Below are 14,531 nucleotides of genomic sequence, written 5' to 3' on the forward strand. Positions count from 1 at the left end.
CAACAGCTCTGGCTGGTGCCACCAAGAACAATAGACCCCACTTGGGATACCTTTCCAAGCCTTCCAAGAGGATCCGGTCCTTGATGGAAAGTAGTGATGACGTTCACCTTTGTCTTAGATTTGAGCCTAGCTGCAGGACGCCAGCGGAGATAAACTAATGGAGGGGGAGTCTTAATCTGAGACCACACGCCTTGGCTCTTTAAGCTTCTTGCAAATGTCGTTGTAATAAGATATGCAAGATGGACTGAGGTCAAACTCTATGTGCAATTTCTGGAAGGCATTTTGTTTTTATTGTGGCGTGCAGCAACGGCCGGTCGAATTGCCGTCTGGGGAGTAGAAACTCATATGACAGAGATAAGTCGGTGGATGAGGTCCGTAGAGACCTCGGATTTCGGCCTTAAGCAAGACTCGAATGCTATCCGTATCTTTACGGGCGATGGAGAGGGGTTGAATCTGCTATTTTCATTTCCGGCCCATGCCATTAACCATAAGCAGCAACTATTCCGGAGCTCTCCTCGGCGGTAAGTTGATTCCTGGTCTTGTTCGATTTGGTATCTGAGCCCGCATCTGAGTGGCGTAACTGCGATAATATCTGACTATTCTCTTCGTCTGGTCATAACTATAAGATGGCAGTTATAGAGACCGGCCTCTTAGCACAATCTATTTGGCCCATTGACCTTCTCTGGCAGAGGAGCAGACTGCTCGTACCGCCTCCGATTAGGAAATGATATGCAACTGTCTTCTATGACCGAGAAGAAGAGGCACCTGTGTTCCAATTCACCAAAGGCATTGGCAAGGTCGAGATGGCATCCTCCTTTACCAAGTCCTCCGAATGCGCTACTAATGACTTAAGCCACCCGGTCACAGCGTGACTCCGCTCAATTCAACAGCCATATCGTCGGAGACTCGGAGGAGGCGAGATTGGAGGAGCAGGAGAACAACACGGATGCACCAGATTGGACGGGGATTTTGATTGGGTCTCGCGGCATCGGATGGCCCCCCCTAATTGAAGACAAGGGGAAGTTTTAAGAATACGAGCCGTCTGCTCTTGTCTTTTCAAAGAGTGCTTCGACAGATATTAGCAGACATTTCAGCACTGCGACTTGATTTTGACAGGAGAGTGATGAGCTGCAGTGAGTCTGATGCTTCAAGGAGAATTTCAGTGTGAAGCAAAAGGGCAACAATCAGATAAGCTCCTTGTCTTCATACCGGGGCCGGCACTGCGGTGCAGATGAGTGCGGACTAAGGCAATGTGATGTCTTCTTAATGAGAGCTCCTATTGCTGGTTGGGTAAGGATTCTGACGGTGTTGAGCTTGGTATCGTTATTTGTGGACAATGTCTCACAATTCTCCGATGCCGGGGAAGTTGACATGGCTCTTTGAGTTTTGACTCTTGAGTGCCTGAGTGCCTGAGTGCCTAAATGTGATGCAATAGTTTGATGCCTGGCCTCCAAGATTTCATGCCTAAATTTGAAGGCGAATATAGTCACATGACAGAGGGCGGCAAAAACATTCGCTCCGTTCCTCCTTTGGGACAGTGCATCGCGGACGGCAAACCGGATTACATAAAAAGGCCCTGCCCTCGACGGGAGCTGGGGAATAGCTGTTCATGCGGGGTGTAAGAGGACGTAGAAACTAGAAAAGTGATTAGTGCTTCTGCCAGTGGATTATACTCTTCTCTTCTTCTCGTAAGGGAATTGGACCAAGCGTATACCTCCTCGCCGTCACAGGGAAATACATTTAAGTCTTGTAGCCGCACTGTAGCGCCTCGCCGTGTATCCCCGACGCTTGCAATTAGCCTTTGTCTGATTGGCTCTAGGTCGCTGAGTCAGCCAATTGCCGGCCGTCAGACCCGAGGTTACCTTCCGATCCTAAAGGCGACAAAACATCGCCAGCATCGATCGACTTCGACTTCAATCCACCTCGTGCCTCCCTTGGTCGTCGCCTTGTCGTTGCCGCTGGCTGGCTGCTATTCACGGACCTCTCTCCCCTCCGCTTCGCAATATTTGTCCGACTTCACGTCGTCTACCCTTTCGCCCCTGTGCCTCAAGTGCCCATCCCATTTTTCGCCTCGCTCCTATCTTCCATCCCTCCGGATCGAAATTGAAGGATCGCCCACCATGTCTGCTCTCCGCTCGACTTCGCGCCTCTTCGCGGCCTCCAGGCCCCTCTTCCGCCCAGCTGTCTTCGCCCGCTCCTACGCGACTGTTGATCCCGTGGCTCAGGTGAGCGCAACCGGCCATGCCACTACCAGCGTCATTCCCGAGTCTAAGACCTCGACCGTGCAGGAACCCACTCCCTCCGAGCAGCCCCGTATCAAGCAGTTCCAGGTCTACCGCTGGAACCCCGACACTCCCTCCGAGAAGCCTCAGATGCAGACCTACGAGCTGGATCTGAACAAGACCGGTCCCATGATGCTCGATGCGCTCATCCGCATTAAGAACGAAATCGACCCCACCCTGACTTTCCGGAGAAGTTGCAGAGAGGGTATCTGCGGTAGCTGTGCGATGAACATTGACGGTGTCAACACCCTGGCTTGCTTGTGTATGTTCACCGAAAGCTTCTTCTCTCATCGCAATGGTTGGATCTGAGTCGCTGACTTCTCATGTGCAGGCCGCATTCCCACCGATACTGCCAAGGAGTCTCGCATCTATCCGTTGCCTCACACCTACGTCGTCAAGGACTTGGTCCCTGATTTGACCTACTTCTACAAGCAATACAAGTCCATCAAGCCCTACCTTCAGCGTGACACCCCCACTGAGGATGTAAGTATCTATCGCATCAATGGATGATGGGAACTGGGTTTTTAAACTTGTTTTGCCACAGGGTCTCGAATACCGCCAAAGCCCCGAAGAGCGCAAGAAGCTCGACGGTCTCTACGAATGTATTCTCTGCGCCTGCTGCTCGACTTCCTGCCCCTCCTACTGGTGGAACAGCGAGGAGTACCTCGGTCCCGCCATTCTGATGCAGTCTTACCGTTGGATGGCCGACTCCCGTGACGAGAAGACCGCTGAGCGCAAGGCCGCTCTGGATAACAGCATGAGCGTCTACCGTTGCCACACTATCCTCAACTGCTCGCGGACTTGTCCCAAGGGCCTGAACCCCGCCCGGGCGATTGCCGAGATCAAGAAGATGATGGCTGCTCACTAGAGAGGCGACAAAGAACAAAAGAAAAGAACTGTTTGATTTCTTCTTTCCCTTTCTGTCCTAGGTCGTGTGTTATTCCAATTCCTTCCTCTCTCTTTACCTTATTCTCTTCCTTTCAGTTACTTGTTGCCTGCGCTCTATTCCCTCCGTTTTCGAGGTCTTATGTCGGATGTTTCAATAGGTGTAAATTTTGAATGTTGATTTTCTTAGCCGCGGTGGTCAGTTCTACCAATGGAATCTCATATATATATATTCTCTACAGCTATGTGATACATGGATCTGTCAAGTCTCTGGATACTACATCTTAGGAGTGATTGTTGGCGCACGGCAACGCACCTGAATATAGTGGCATGCGCGGCTCAGGAACGGTGTGACAATTTTGGAAAGGCAGTTCAATCACAAGTCGATACTGGCCTGCAAATTTACAGATGTCCAGTCCGTCTCATAGCATTGCCCCTTTGGTTTGGGGATGATGGTGTTCAGACTCTCCTGCAGCTTTGACCTCTGAGAACACTCGTTCGGACTTGGTATGGGTAGTCTAGAAGCCGAACAGCAGCCGCCATGCATAAGTCTGGCCGGGCGGCACCTTCATTCGCGAATATGCTTTGAATTCTGAACTTCTCATCTGTAATTCACAGACAGATAGATATTGGACAGCCCAAGGACCTCTGATGGTCTCCCAGATCACGAGCTGAGTTTTGTTTGCCGCAAAATCTCCACAAAACTGTTTGCGGTCGCATGCCAGTCTTCCGATGGCCATGCAGTCGACAGTATTTAGGCGAGCAGCTCAGTCAAGAACAACAACTGACTTCGTTGTTGAGAAGAGGTGTACAGAAATTCCACTTGCGGTTCTCATAGTCCTCATCAAGTACTCTCTCATCGTACTGTCGCAAAACTGCTTTCTGCAAGGCTTATGATTGACGTGGCTGGATGTCAACATTGATGCAGAGCCGAATTGATCCCGAAGCGCGCGGTCATTTCTGAGCCCAACCATTTGACTGGTGGAGTTTATATGCATGACACCCGAGGCAATTGTCCAGTGACACCTAGTCTACCAACAAGTACTGTGGTATCAAGGCTAAACACGAAGCTCCTCATCGATGGCGTTTCGCCAGCTGCGGGGAAAGCAGAATGGAGACAATCAACTGCACGAAAACGCCGCAAACACCCCGCTCAGCTGTGTACTCGTAAAATACCTCCAAGAGTACTTTCTCGTTAGGCAGTGCTCGGACCTACCTAGACCTATGAAATGGTTTTCAGTGTCCGGGCCAAGGCTGATCAGCATTGATCAAAACCCCGCAACGATTACGGTAGTAATCACGATGATTAATTATTCTGCAGCCCAGCCCAGCCGAATACGAATGCTGACTGACAAGGGACCATACTGTCTAGAACTTGTCCTTACCCGGCTCGAGGCCCTGGTGATTGCTGCAAGCCGCTTTAACAACATGGGTGCCCCACCGCCTGACTCAACTCCGGCCTCAACCATTGACCTTGACCATATTCCTTGGAAATGCAAGAGCCGAAGAAGAACTTTCGCGTCGTGATTTTGGCGGATCAGTTGCGGGCTTGACTCTTGCCCATTGCCTCAACCGATGCCACATTGACTATGTGGTCTTGGAAAGGAACAGCGAGATCGCTCCCCAGGTTGGAGCTTCCATTGGGTTTCTGCCAACTGGGGCTCGCATCTTGGACCAGCTGGGGATCTTCGACTACATCCGCGACAAGACCACGCCCCTGCACAATGCATACTATTGGACTAATACGGGTCGTCCGATCTGTTTCGATGACAATATGAAAGGAACCGCTGAGAGGTAAGGACACCATCGATTACCAAGGATGACTTCGCTAGACCAGTTCGGAAGGCTTATCTCTTTGATTAGACATGGCTATCCAATCGCCTTCCTCGACCGCCAGCTGTTTCTACAGATCATGTATGATCATCTCGAAGAGCAGCAAAATCGGATACATTTAAGCGCAAAGGTAGTCAAAATCGAGCATCTTGCAACTAAGGCGGTCGTGCACTGTGCAGATGGCTCGGTATTCGAGGGAGACTTGGTCGTGGGAGCGGACGGGGTCCGAAGTATCGTTCGACAAGAGATGTGGAATTATATGGACACGCTAGGCTTGAGGAAGGAGGCAGCCCAGGAAAGAGCTGGTATGTCGGTCTCTTCGCCGATCTTTTGCTTCTGTATGAACAGGTTATGCTGATAGTACGTTATTTGGTCCAGCCATGACTGCAGAATATTCGTGCCTGTTTGGTATCTCTGAGTTACCACCTGGTTTGGTGACGGGAGACTGCCACCGAACCTTCGCAGATGACTATTCTGCTTTAACCGCTGTAGGTATGGAGGGCCGCGCCTTCTGGTTCCTCTTCGCCAAACTGGATCAGAAGTACTCGGGTACCCATGTCCCAAGATTCAGTCAGCAGGATCTTGAGAAACATGCCGCTCGGTTTCGAGATATGGCGATCGCGGCGAATGTTCCTTTCTCTGCCTTATATGATAGGGTCTTGAGTACGTCATATGTTTGCCTAGAGGAAGCCTTCTACAAGCATTGGTATGCTGGCCGACTCGCGTGTGTCGGAGATTCTATACATAAGGTACGGGTTTACGTTTTTTCGGATTTGAGATATGATGACGGAATTGCTGATCAATTCTATACAGATGACGCCTAATGCCGGCCAAGGTGGCAACTGTGCGCTCGAAAGTGCTGCATCTCTAGCCAACTGTTTGAAGGAAATGCTGGATGGCGATGAGGCCGCTGGCTCGACGTCTGCTTCAAGCCTTGATGATCATCTCCGGCGCTGGCAGCAAGCACGACAGACTCGTGCTAAGAAAATCACTGAGATATCAAATACAGTGACTCGGCTTGAGGCAGGAGCATCATTCAAGGACAGAATATTATCTCGGACTTTACTACCCTATATCAACGGCTACCTGCTCAAGGGCGTGGCCAAGCTATACGCTACCGGAGAAGTGATTGACTTTTTGCCATTGCCAGAAAAAGCGTCCAGTTGCACCATGCCGTATACGAGAAATCCCGAGGACGATACCGGCTCACTTATCGGACGAGTGCTGGCTTGTGCCCCTCTTCTAGCATGCTACGCGTATGCCAATATCTCGTTGGATACTTTGCTTGCGGGGTTCTTCCCGTATATCGGATCGCTTCTTCAAAGTGGCAGTTGGATTTCGAGCACTGGAGAGGCTCTGAGTCTAACTGAGCCCATTTACAACATTCCATTGCTGGACAAGATCTTTGGAGTACTGGTCGCCTGTTTCCTACCATCTATCAGTGGCTCAGACGTTCTGTCCCATGCGCAGATGTTGTCTTTCATGGCAGATCTGTGTCCGATCTACGGCATTTGGCTTCTGGAGAGCGGTCGACAAGCCCACTCTTGGGCAGAGATTGCATTGTGAGTCACTCAGATGGTGTTCACCCAATATCAAACCGAACGGAGTGTACTGATCAATGCTTTGCAGTCCAACCGCTATGGGAGCAGCATTTCAGTTCAAAGGAATCGGGAAGATTGCTCCTATCTATTACATGATCGAGCATCTACGCACTCCACTGAGCAAGCTCCTTAATCGCCGCCATGAAGTCAGATCAGATATGCTGGGTTCCTTCCTCCCTACTATGCTCACGGCATACTACCTTCCGACGTTAGGAAATTTTCTCCCTCGGGAAATAAGAAATCGCCAATATTTCAATGCTATTTGGCAGCTATTCCCACTCACGGTTCCACTCCTGCAAGCTCCTTTCCGTCTCTTGGATAATGTGGCGTCAGAACCGGCAGAAGAGTTATCAAAGGAGCAAGGAGACAAACAGGTCAAGCGTCGCTCGAAGAAGACGCTGCGGTACATCCGCGCTATCTATCTGTCCTTTGCCGTCATTTCAGGGCTTAGCTTTGCTTATGCTCGCCGTACTCTCCCTGCGGGGTCTTCTATGGCGAGTGTCATTGTTCCCGGTCTGTGGGATTATACCTTGCCTGTCGGCAGCTTTACAGATGGTATTACGCGGTTCCTCAAGTACGATGAGACCCTCGCCATGGCGAGTGGGTTTATCTGGCTTGGATTGAAGTATCAAGAGCTGGAACGGCATGGATATCCGATGCCTTGGTGGAAGGTGATCGTGGGCATGGCGGCCACCACTGCGGCTTTCGGACCGGGGGCTGCGATGTCGTTGGGCTGGGGATTGCGCGAAGAGATACTGGCCAGGATCGCTGAGTAGGTTGTCTTGTCAATGGTGTATTTTGAGGAGGAATGCTTAGCAGGCTTGGTTGGACTCCAAGGTGGTCGTGAATGCGTGACTGGATGCCCGGCTTTCGGCAGGAAGATGTAGCAAAGACCTCGAATGAAAATAGAGACACCACCGGCTGCTGCTCGGCCTCCTCCGTGCAGTATCGGAGGAGTATCGGCAAGACAGTCGGTTAACTCGAAGATTTGCCTGAGTATATCCTCCCCGCAGCATGAGCTCGGCTCATCTCCGACGCCTCGGACACCCCCACCACAAGGCCTCGGACATCCCTGCGACAGCGATTGCCCTCATAAAGTCGCGAGGACATCATACCCTACCAGGCGGACAGACTCACGCACCCTCAACCACTCTACCACTTCCCGAATACAATGTCCAAGCCAGCCATCGGATTCGTCGGCCTAGGAGCCATGGGCTTCGGCATGGCCACCCACCTCGTGAAAGAAGGCTACGCCGTGCACGGCTACGACGTCTTCCCGGCCTCGATCGAGCGCTTCAGCGCAGCTGGAGGCATCCCCGCGGCGTCGTTGCGCGCCTCCGCCGAAGACAAACCCTTCTACGTATGCATGGTCGCCTCAGCACCGCAAGTCGAGAGCGTGCTCTTCGACTCGGAGGACGGAATCGCCCAATGTGCGTCCCCTATTCCTACCCAATCCCCATCCAATCTCGCAGAGCAAACCAGTCAGAAACCCCCTCTAACCACTTACTCCCAACGACAACAAACAACAGCCCTCCCACGAAACGCAACCCTCCTCATAATGTCCACCATTCCCGCCAGCACAGCACAATCCCTCACCGAACGCCTCCACACCACGCACAATCGACCAGACATCCACGTCGTCGACGCCCCCGTCTCAGGCGGCGCCAAGCGCGCCGCAGACGGCACCCTTTCGATAATGGCCGGCGGAACAACGGCCGCGCTCGAGGCCGCCACGCCGCTCCTCTCCACCCTTTCCGCCCCCGGCAAGCTATACCTCGTACCCGGCGGCATCGGCGCGGGAAGCAACATGAAGATGGTGCACCAGGTGCTAGCGGCGATCCATATCCTAGGCGCCAGCGAAGTGCAGGGCCTCGCGGCGCGGCTGGGGCTCGATGCGCACGCCACGGCTGAGAGGATCATTCGCGGGCCCGGGGCGGCGTGGACGTGGATGCATGAGAACCGGTCGCCGAGGATCCTGGGTGGTGAGTCCGAGTGGAAGCCGGGCGTTTCGGCCGTTACCATTATTTTGAAGGATGCGGTGCGTTAACCTCTCCTCCCTTCTTTTATTGTGTCTGGTTGGGAACGAGGGGAGCCGGGGCGTGGAAGGGATATTCTCTTGCTGATATAATGGGATAGGGCATAATCACGACCTCGGCTCGCGAACACCACTTCCCGACACCGCTGTGCACAACAGCCGAGCAGATCTACCTCTCTGCGCTGCTGCAGGGGTACGGAAGCCACGATGACGCCGCGCTAGTGAGGCAGTATTTCGGTGGTGCGGTGGCGGAGGTGGATGCCGCTGGTTTAGCTGCCGAGGAGAAGGAGGAGCGCACGAGGCTCGTGCTTGATCTGATGGAGGCCGTCAATCTGGTTGCGGCGGCTGAGGCTATTGCGTTTGCGCGGTTCCTGGGCGTGGATCTGCACCAGTTCTATGGGCTTGTTCGTGAGGCTGCGGGCGGTAGTAGGGTGTTTGTTACGCAGGGACTGGAGATGATTGAGGGCCGCGTCGCGGAGAAGGCGCCGGCTGGGGCGGAGACGGTCGATGCGCTTGTTGCGCGCTTGGAGGCTGCTGTGCAGAGGGCTAGGGATTTGCATTGTCCGTTGTATTTGGGGAATGCGGCGTTGGGGGTGTTGTCCTTGGCTAGGAGGGCGGGGTTGGGTGCTTTTAGTTCTACGGCTGTTGTGGGCTTGTATGACGGGGTGCTGGGGAAGTTATGAGGAGTAGATCTGGTGGTTTTCTTGGGTAGTTACTAGAGGATTATGAGTTGCATGCCTTGTTCATCACTTCCAGCCAGGGTGCAATACGTATGTTCGATCACTTGGTAAATACCTTACCATATTATGACTTCCGATTGTATAGTCGGTTCCCCTCAGTCACCAATGACATCAGCTCGGAGCAACTCCGGCCTCGGAGCCCCCGCCGCGGAGAAGTCAGAAGTAAACAGATGATCAGAAGTATACAATCAGTCTCTCCACCCCTGACTCCATATAAAGCATGAACACCACAACACACACCCCAGCACCACCCCTCAACCCACTCCTATCACACCGCATCCACCGAACTCATCTCGCAACCAAAATGCCCCTGACCAACAACCGCGCCATCCCGCTAGTCGACCACGCGGCAGCCCACCACTACGGCATCCCAGCGATGTGCTGCTACAACCTGGAGGGGATAATCGCGACAGTGCGCGCGGCAGAAACCAAGCGGTCACCCGCAATGATCCTGCTCTTCCCATGGGCGATCCACTACGCCGACGGACTTCTGGTGCACGCCGCCGCCGAGGCAGCACGCAACGCCTCGGTGCCCGTAACCGTACACATGGACCATGCACAGACGCCCGAGATCATCCGACGGGCGGCGGACATGGGCGGATTCGACAGCATCATGATCGACATGTCGCACTACTCGAAGGAGGAGAACCTAGCGCTGACACGCGAGCTGGTGGGCTACTGCCACGCGCGCGGCATCGCCACGGAGGCCGAGCCCGGCCGCATCGAGGGCGGCGAGGACGGCGTCTCCGACACCGCCGACCTCGAGGGCCTGCTGACCTCCCCCGAGGAGAGCGTCGAGTTCGTCGATACCGGCATTGACTGGTTGGCGCCCGCGTTTGGGAACGTGCATGGGAGTTATGGCCCGCGCGGCATCGTGCTCGAGTACGACCGCCTGAAGGGCATTCATGAGACCGTCGGCCATCGCGCGCGGCTCGTTCTGCATGGTGCGGATCCGTTCACCGAGGAGATCTTCAGGAGGTGCATCGATTGTGGAGTTAGTAAGGTCAATATTAATAAGGTGCTGAATAATGAGTATGTGCGTGTGCAGGCCGAGTTGGCCGGTAAGGCGCCCCTCACTGCTGTTATTGAGGAGGCGACTGCCCAGATGCAGTTGGCGGTTGAGAGGTGTATTGATATGTTGGGGTCTGGTGGGAGGTATCCTTGAGAGGGATGGTGTATGAGGATCGCGACGGGGTTGTGGAGGGAATGTGCGGGGTTTGTTGGGTGCTGGTAGAGGCTCTGGATGACGATAGACTATTCGCTTTGAGTATTGATAGGTCAATCTGATAGCGTTGCTGCTTACTCCTCACAGCATTTATTGTATTTCATTCGTGGAGGCTTTGCTGTTCACCTCTTTATGATCTGTGTCGCTTCGGTGGTGCCATATACTCTCTCCGTTCTATATGAGCCTCTCGACGGCTAGGAAATCATTTCGTGGTGCGAAGCCCACCGTCTGGTTCCAGCTTTCTGGAGCCGTGTGAGGAACAGGGAAGAAGCGGAGGGAAGTCCGACATATAATATCCTTTAGCGTAGCAGAATTTTTATCTAGTTCTACTAGCTTTTCTAAGCTAGGTCCAATGATCTTATATGAGCACATTTTCTTGCTTTGCGGTAAACCTTCTTCTCGGGAGTCTTGTATTTGAAATAGTCCATGGTATTTCGAATAGGATGGGTAGATCGGTGGCAGTGATGCTTCTTGGTTATGCAATCAGTCAACGACTTGGTAGTGAAACAGGCTTCGTGTATGGAGAAAGACATACATATAGCAGGATGGCTACTACATACCGCCGTGGAATATATAATGACGACGCAAGGCCGTCCTTAGTCTTGTGGATGCTGACCGATTGTCCCACCAAGGCCCAAAGCTTCGCCAGGGATACAACGATTACTCTCTCAAATGATTCAAGGTTGGCTCGAGGACTCTTGCGAAAAGATCACCACCTCCGAAGCTCCTCCAAGACAAAGCAAGATTGCGTAGCGACGTTCAACCTGTGTTTTGCAAAACCCAACATAATTATGTAGCTTAAGCACATTACAAGCAAACGCGTCAGTGGTGTAGCGGTTAGCATTGTTGCCTTCCAAGCAATAGATCGGGGTTCGACTCCCCGCTGACGCAACATTTCTTTTGCTTTTTGTTTGCTCCCTCCACCTTTTCGAATCCCGCACCCGCGCTCGCTCTACCTTCTTTTTGGAGAATACGAAGTGCGCCAGGACAGACGAGGCCGGCTTAAATTTGATCCAAAGCACAGTATGATTGATTCCAGTTTCCTGCAAGCAGCAAACGTCACCCTCATCAGGTCTTCACCATACATATTGGCCCAATGCTTAACACATTCTCGATGTTGGATTGATGCACTAGACATATTTCTGGGGGACTGTGACCGGACCTCAACCTGTAGGCGCAGGCTCATCGATCCACAAGTATGTCGGTCCGTTGATCTCGCTCCAGATTGAGGAATTGGACACAGGGAAAGATATTGCCGGCCTATCAAGACAGGAACAGGCTAATGATCTAGTGCGAATATCCATTGAACTGCTGATCCCGATCGTCAACGCCGATTCCACCCGCGGCAATATCTCGCGCTGCCAACTGTTGGAATAGATCCAGGAACCGAGCGAGGCGGACCCGTTTATGAGAACAGAGGACTGGTCGAGCACGAACATGATCGGCGCGCCATGGCTCAGACGTTTCGAGTGTTCGTATCGGCTGGAGCGTTCGCATCGACTACATCAAATCTACATCCAGCCACTGTTCGGCCAAGCTGGCTGTACGTTGAAGCACATATGTGTGCTGGATGCCCGTCGATCTTAGTCTGCACTGGGGACGCAGGTACGATGTTGGAGGGAAGTGCGCATCGGCGACAGACATCTCGATGAGGGCGATCTGCACGTCTTATCCGGTTTGTATTGTTCGAATCGTACAAGACGATGCATCGGACAGTCCCTTCTAGGCTGCCGGAGTACCGTAGATGGAAGAGACGACGGGGCGTCCTTGCCGACATGGAGATGTTGTCCTCTGAACTCAGTGCCAGGAAGAGCGAGCGACTCCATGACGATCTATGATACAGTTCCTAGGGTCGGCAGCCGTCGCTTGTTGTTTATCGTGACATCGAAAAGTTCCTTCGAAAGAGGTATTTGACGGTTGCATGAGATGATATCTGTAACTGCCAACGACCAGAAGAACATCGAGGCGTATAAGTGCTTAGGTCAGCGAAGGAGAAGAAGGCAAAAGCTCGTGCGAAAAGAGGTTCCTGGAGACCAGAGTTGATACAAAAATTATGTGTATTGCATACTGGAGTGAATGTAGCCCTTCATCTTATATCTGAAAGTGAATAGTTAAGGCTGTTGATGGGCTGCACAGGTAGTTATCGAATTGAATATTGACGATCATGAATCTAATATTCCATCAATCACCGCTTGTATTGTGGATCATGTAATTATCTCAAGCTATTCAGTCAAAAAAACCACATAAACAGACATGCATTCAATGGGATACACTGTTGGGTCATATTTCATTGTCTATGAATGAAAGGCTTCATCCTCAACCCATATTGCTGCGACCAATGGTGAAAAATGGGCAGGCACGTGGGTGCAATTCTAGTGGGGAAGCAACCAGCGTGGAACTACACAGCAAAGGTGACTTTCTTTGCTTATTCCTGTGCCCCTGGACAAGGCAAAAGAAGAAGAAGCAATTCAGTGAGTCCAGGTTGCGACTTTCCACCATCAGGCAGCAATTCTCCCCCGCCACATCAAAGAGCCATCCAACATGTCAGACGAATCCGCCAGGTGCACAGAATCCTCGTCAATATCAACAGTGATTACCGTTGACAGACTCTGCCCGTCTACTGAACTTGTCTAAAGTACAAAGACACAAGGCTGACCGTATCGCACCCAATGGAGAAGACTTCGTGTGCAGCCCCAATTAATACTCCTGGTCGATGCAGCTCACAGCCTCGTATCTGGACCAATCCGACCTTCCACATCTCACGTCTGCCAAGTGTAATCCCAATGTCTAACGCAATTGCTGCAGGCCTATCGCTCTGCTCACTATTCTAGAGATATCCCCGCAAAGCTGCTGTTGATGCACCAGGACAGGGCTGGCTCTGTCGCGACGGGGCCCCGACTCTAAGAATGGCCCTGCGAACAATGGCGGGCTCAGCCCAAGTCTATTACCCTGCGATCTCCTCCCAGAGCCCTTCAGAGAAACACTACCATTTCTTCAGCAGTGGCGGCAGTGGAGTTTGCGCCCGAGCAATACCCCCAACATGTCTGAAAAGCCTACCCCTGATATGTCTATCGTTAGCCCCGAGTCTCCAGCCCAGCCAACAGCCTCAGCTCCGACTCCCACGTCTGAACAAACGCCAGAGACCCATCAGCCGAACCTGACCCATCCTCCGCCGGCATATACTCCTCCACCTTCAATGGAAACGATAAGCCCATTGTGGAGGTACGCCAGCCTGACGAGTCCACGCCGCGAAACACGCACCCCCCGAGCGGATACAATACTGCTACACCCCTGCATGCGCTTCAACGCGGCCCAGCGCCCGTGGATTGTCCAGTCTGCAGGCATCGCGAGATGACTCGAGTGCAACCAGAGGCGGGGAATACCACACAGTAAGATGCCCGACTTGGGGGGTAAAAACAATAACTTGCTAATATTTCTCAGTGCATGGGCTGCCGTGGCTTGCATCTGCTGCTGTTTAGGATGCGTTCCCTACATGTTGTCGTCGCTCAAAGATGAGCACCACTACTGCGGAAAATGTGGTACACTCCTGGCGACCTGGTACAACAGCGGACGGACGGATGTGCGTAAATACAATTGACAGCTCTATGTTTGACGATGATACGCTTTGTGCGTTTAAGGACATGTTATTGCTTGAACTTGTATAATAATGAATTGTTGATATACCCTTAATGACGATCTATCTGATTTCCGTTGGATTATCTGTTGCTTCGAGCATAAAACTCGACTCAAAGCATTCCTCTGTCATCATTGAGTATTTGGCTGCCTCGGAGAGAGACTCTTTAAGCTACAATAAGTCTGCTCCGCCTCTGTGGCTTTGAGCGCTGGACTAAGGTCTCCAATAGTCAAGGATCCTGCGGCCCATGACGTGCTGTCAAATGGGAGATTATTGGCCCCTACGTTAGTCTGAGC

The 14,531-nt window shown here is 52.4% G+C and overlaps 5 protein-coding genes and 1 non-coding gene across 6 annotated transcripts; all 6 read left to right on the forward strand.

The window, feature by feature from the left end:
- Positions 1-1,895: 1,895 nt before the first annotated feature.
- On the forward strand, positions 1,896-3,589 carry sdh2 (succinate dehydrogenase iron-sulfur protein subunit SDH2). Its single transcript, XM_025694874.1, has 4 exons — positions 1,896-2,225; positions 2,289-2,544; positions 2,614-2,765; positions 2,827-3,589. Exons 1-4 carry the CDS (start codon positions 2,121-2,123, stop codon positions 3,148-3,150), a joined length of 837 nt encoding a protein of 278 aa, XP_025553635.1. The 5' UTR covers positions 1,896-2,120; the 3' UTR covers positions 3,151-3,589.
- A 658-nt stretch (positions 3,590-4,247) lies between these two features.
- Positions 4,248-7,467, forward strand: BO97DRAFT_468931 (FAD-dependent oxidoreductase; the record flags this gene model as incomplete). Its single annotated transcript, XM_025699794.1, has 6 exons — positions 4,248-4,351; positions 4,668-4,961; positions 5,031-5,305; positions 5,379-5,749; positions 5,814-6,562; positions 6,630-7,467. The coding sequence occupies 6 exons, from the start codon at positions 4,248-4,250 to the stop codon at positions 7,375-7,377; spliced, it is 2,541 nt and encodes an 846-aa protein (XP_025553636.1). The 3' UTR covers positions 7,378-7,467.
- Positions 7,468-7,752: 285 nt separating this feature from the next.
- Positions 7,753-9,319, forward strand: BO97DRAFT_386189 (putative oxidoreductase; the record flags this gene model as incomplete). The annotated part of the gene is made up of 3 exons (XM_025693517.1): positions 7,753-8,031; positions 8,131-8,639; positions 8,738-9,319. The coding sequence occupies exons 1-3, from the start codon at positions 7,773-7,775 to the stop codon at positions 9,317-9,319; spliced, it is 1,350 nt and encodes a 449-aa protein (XP_025553637.1). The 5' UTR covers positions 7,753-7,772.
- A 314-nt stretch (positions 9,320-9,633) lies between these two features.
- Positions 9,634-10,569, forward strand: BO97DRAFT_404043 (class II fructose-bisphosphate aldolase). Its single transcript, XM_025694875.1, has one exon. The coding sequence runs from the start codon at positions 9,681-9,683 to the stop codon at positions 10,539-10,541; it is 861 nt and encodes a 286-aa protein (XP_025553638.1). The 5' UTR covers positions 9,634-9,680; the 3' UTR covers positions 10,542-10,569.
- Positions 10,570-11,420: 851 nt separating this feature from the next.
- BO97DRAFT_t81 lies at positions 11,421-11,492 on the forward strand. The gene has a single exon. It is a non-coding gene; the product is annotated as a tRNA-Gly (tRNA).
- Positions 11,493-13,641: 2,149 nt separating this feature from the next.
- Positions 13,642-14,199, forward strand: BO97DRAFT_422391 (LITAF-like zinc ribbon domain-containing protein; the record flags this gene model as incomplete). The annotated part of the gene is made up of 3 exons (XM_025696795.1): positions 13,642-13,685; positions 13,742-13,990; positions 14,043-14,199. 3 exons carry the CDS (start codon positions 13,642-13,644, stop codon positions 14,197-14,199), a joined length of 450 nt encoding a protein of 149 aa, XP_025553639.1.
- Between the last annotated feature and the right edge of the window lie 332 nt (positions 14,200-14,531).

Source organism: Aspergillus homomorphus, assembly GCF_003184865.1.
Source record: "Aspergillus homomorphus CBS 101889 unplaced genomic scaffold BO97scaffold_8, whole genome shotgun sequence".
Classification (NCBI taxonomy): Eukaryota; Fungi; Ascomycota; class Eurotiomycetes; order Eurotiales; family Aspergillaceae; genus Aspergillus; species Aspergillus homomorphus.

Coding starts and splice junctions, on each gene's coding strand:
- BO97DRAFT_404043 (XM_025694875.1), top strand. CDS start 9,681: ATGCCCCTGACCAACAACCGCGCCATCCCGCTAGTCGACCACGCGGCA.
- sdh2 (XM_025694874.1), top strand. CDS start 2,121: ATGTCTGCTCTCCGCTCGACTTCGCGCCTCTTCGCGGCCTCCAGGCCC. Junction 2,545..2,613: donor CAACACCCTGGCTTGCTTGT/GTATGTTCACCG, acceptor TCTCATGTGCAG/GCCGCATTCCCACCGATACT. Junction 2,766..2,826: donor GTGACACCCCCACTGAGGAT/GTAAGTATCTAT, acceptor GTTTTGCCACAG/GGTCTCGAATACCGCCAAAG.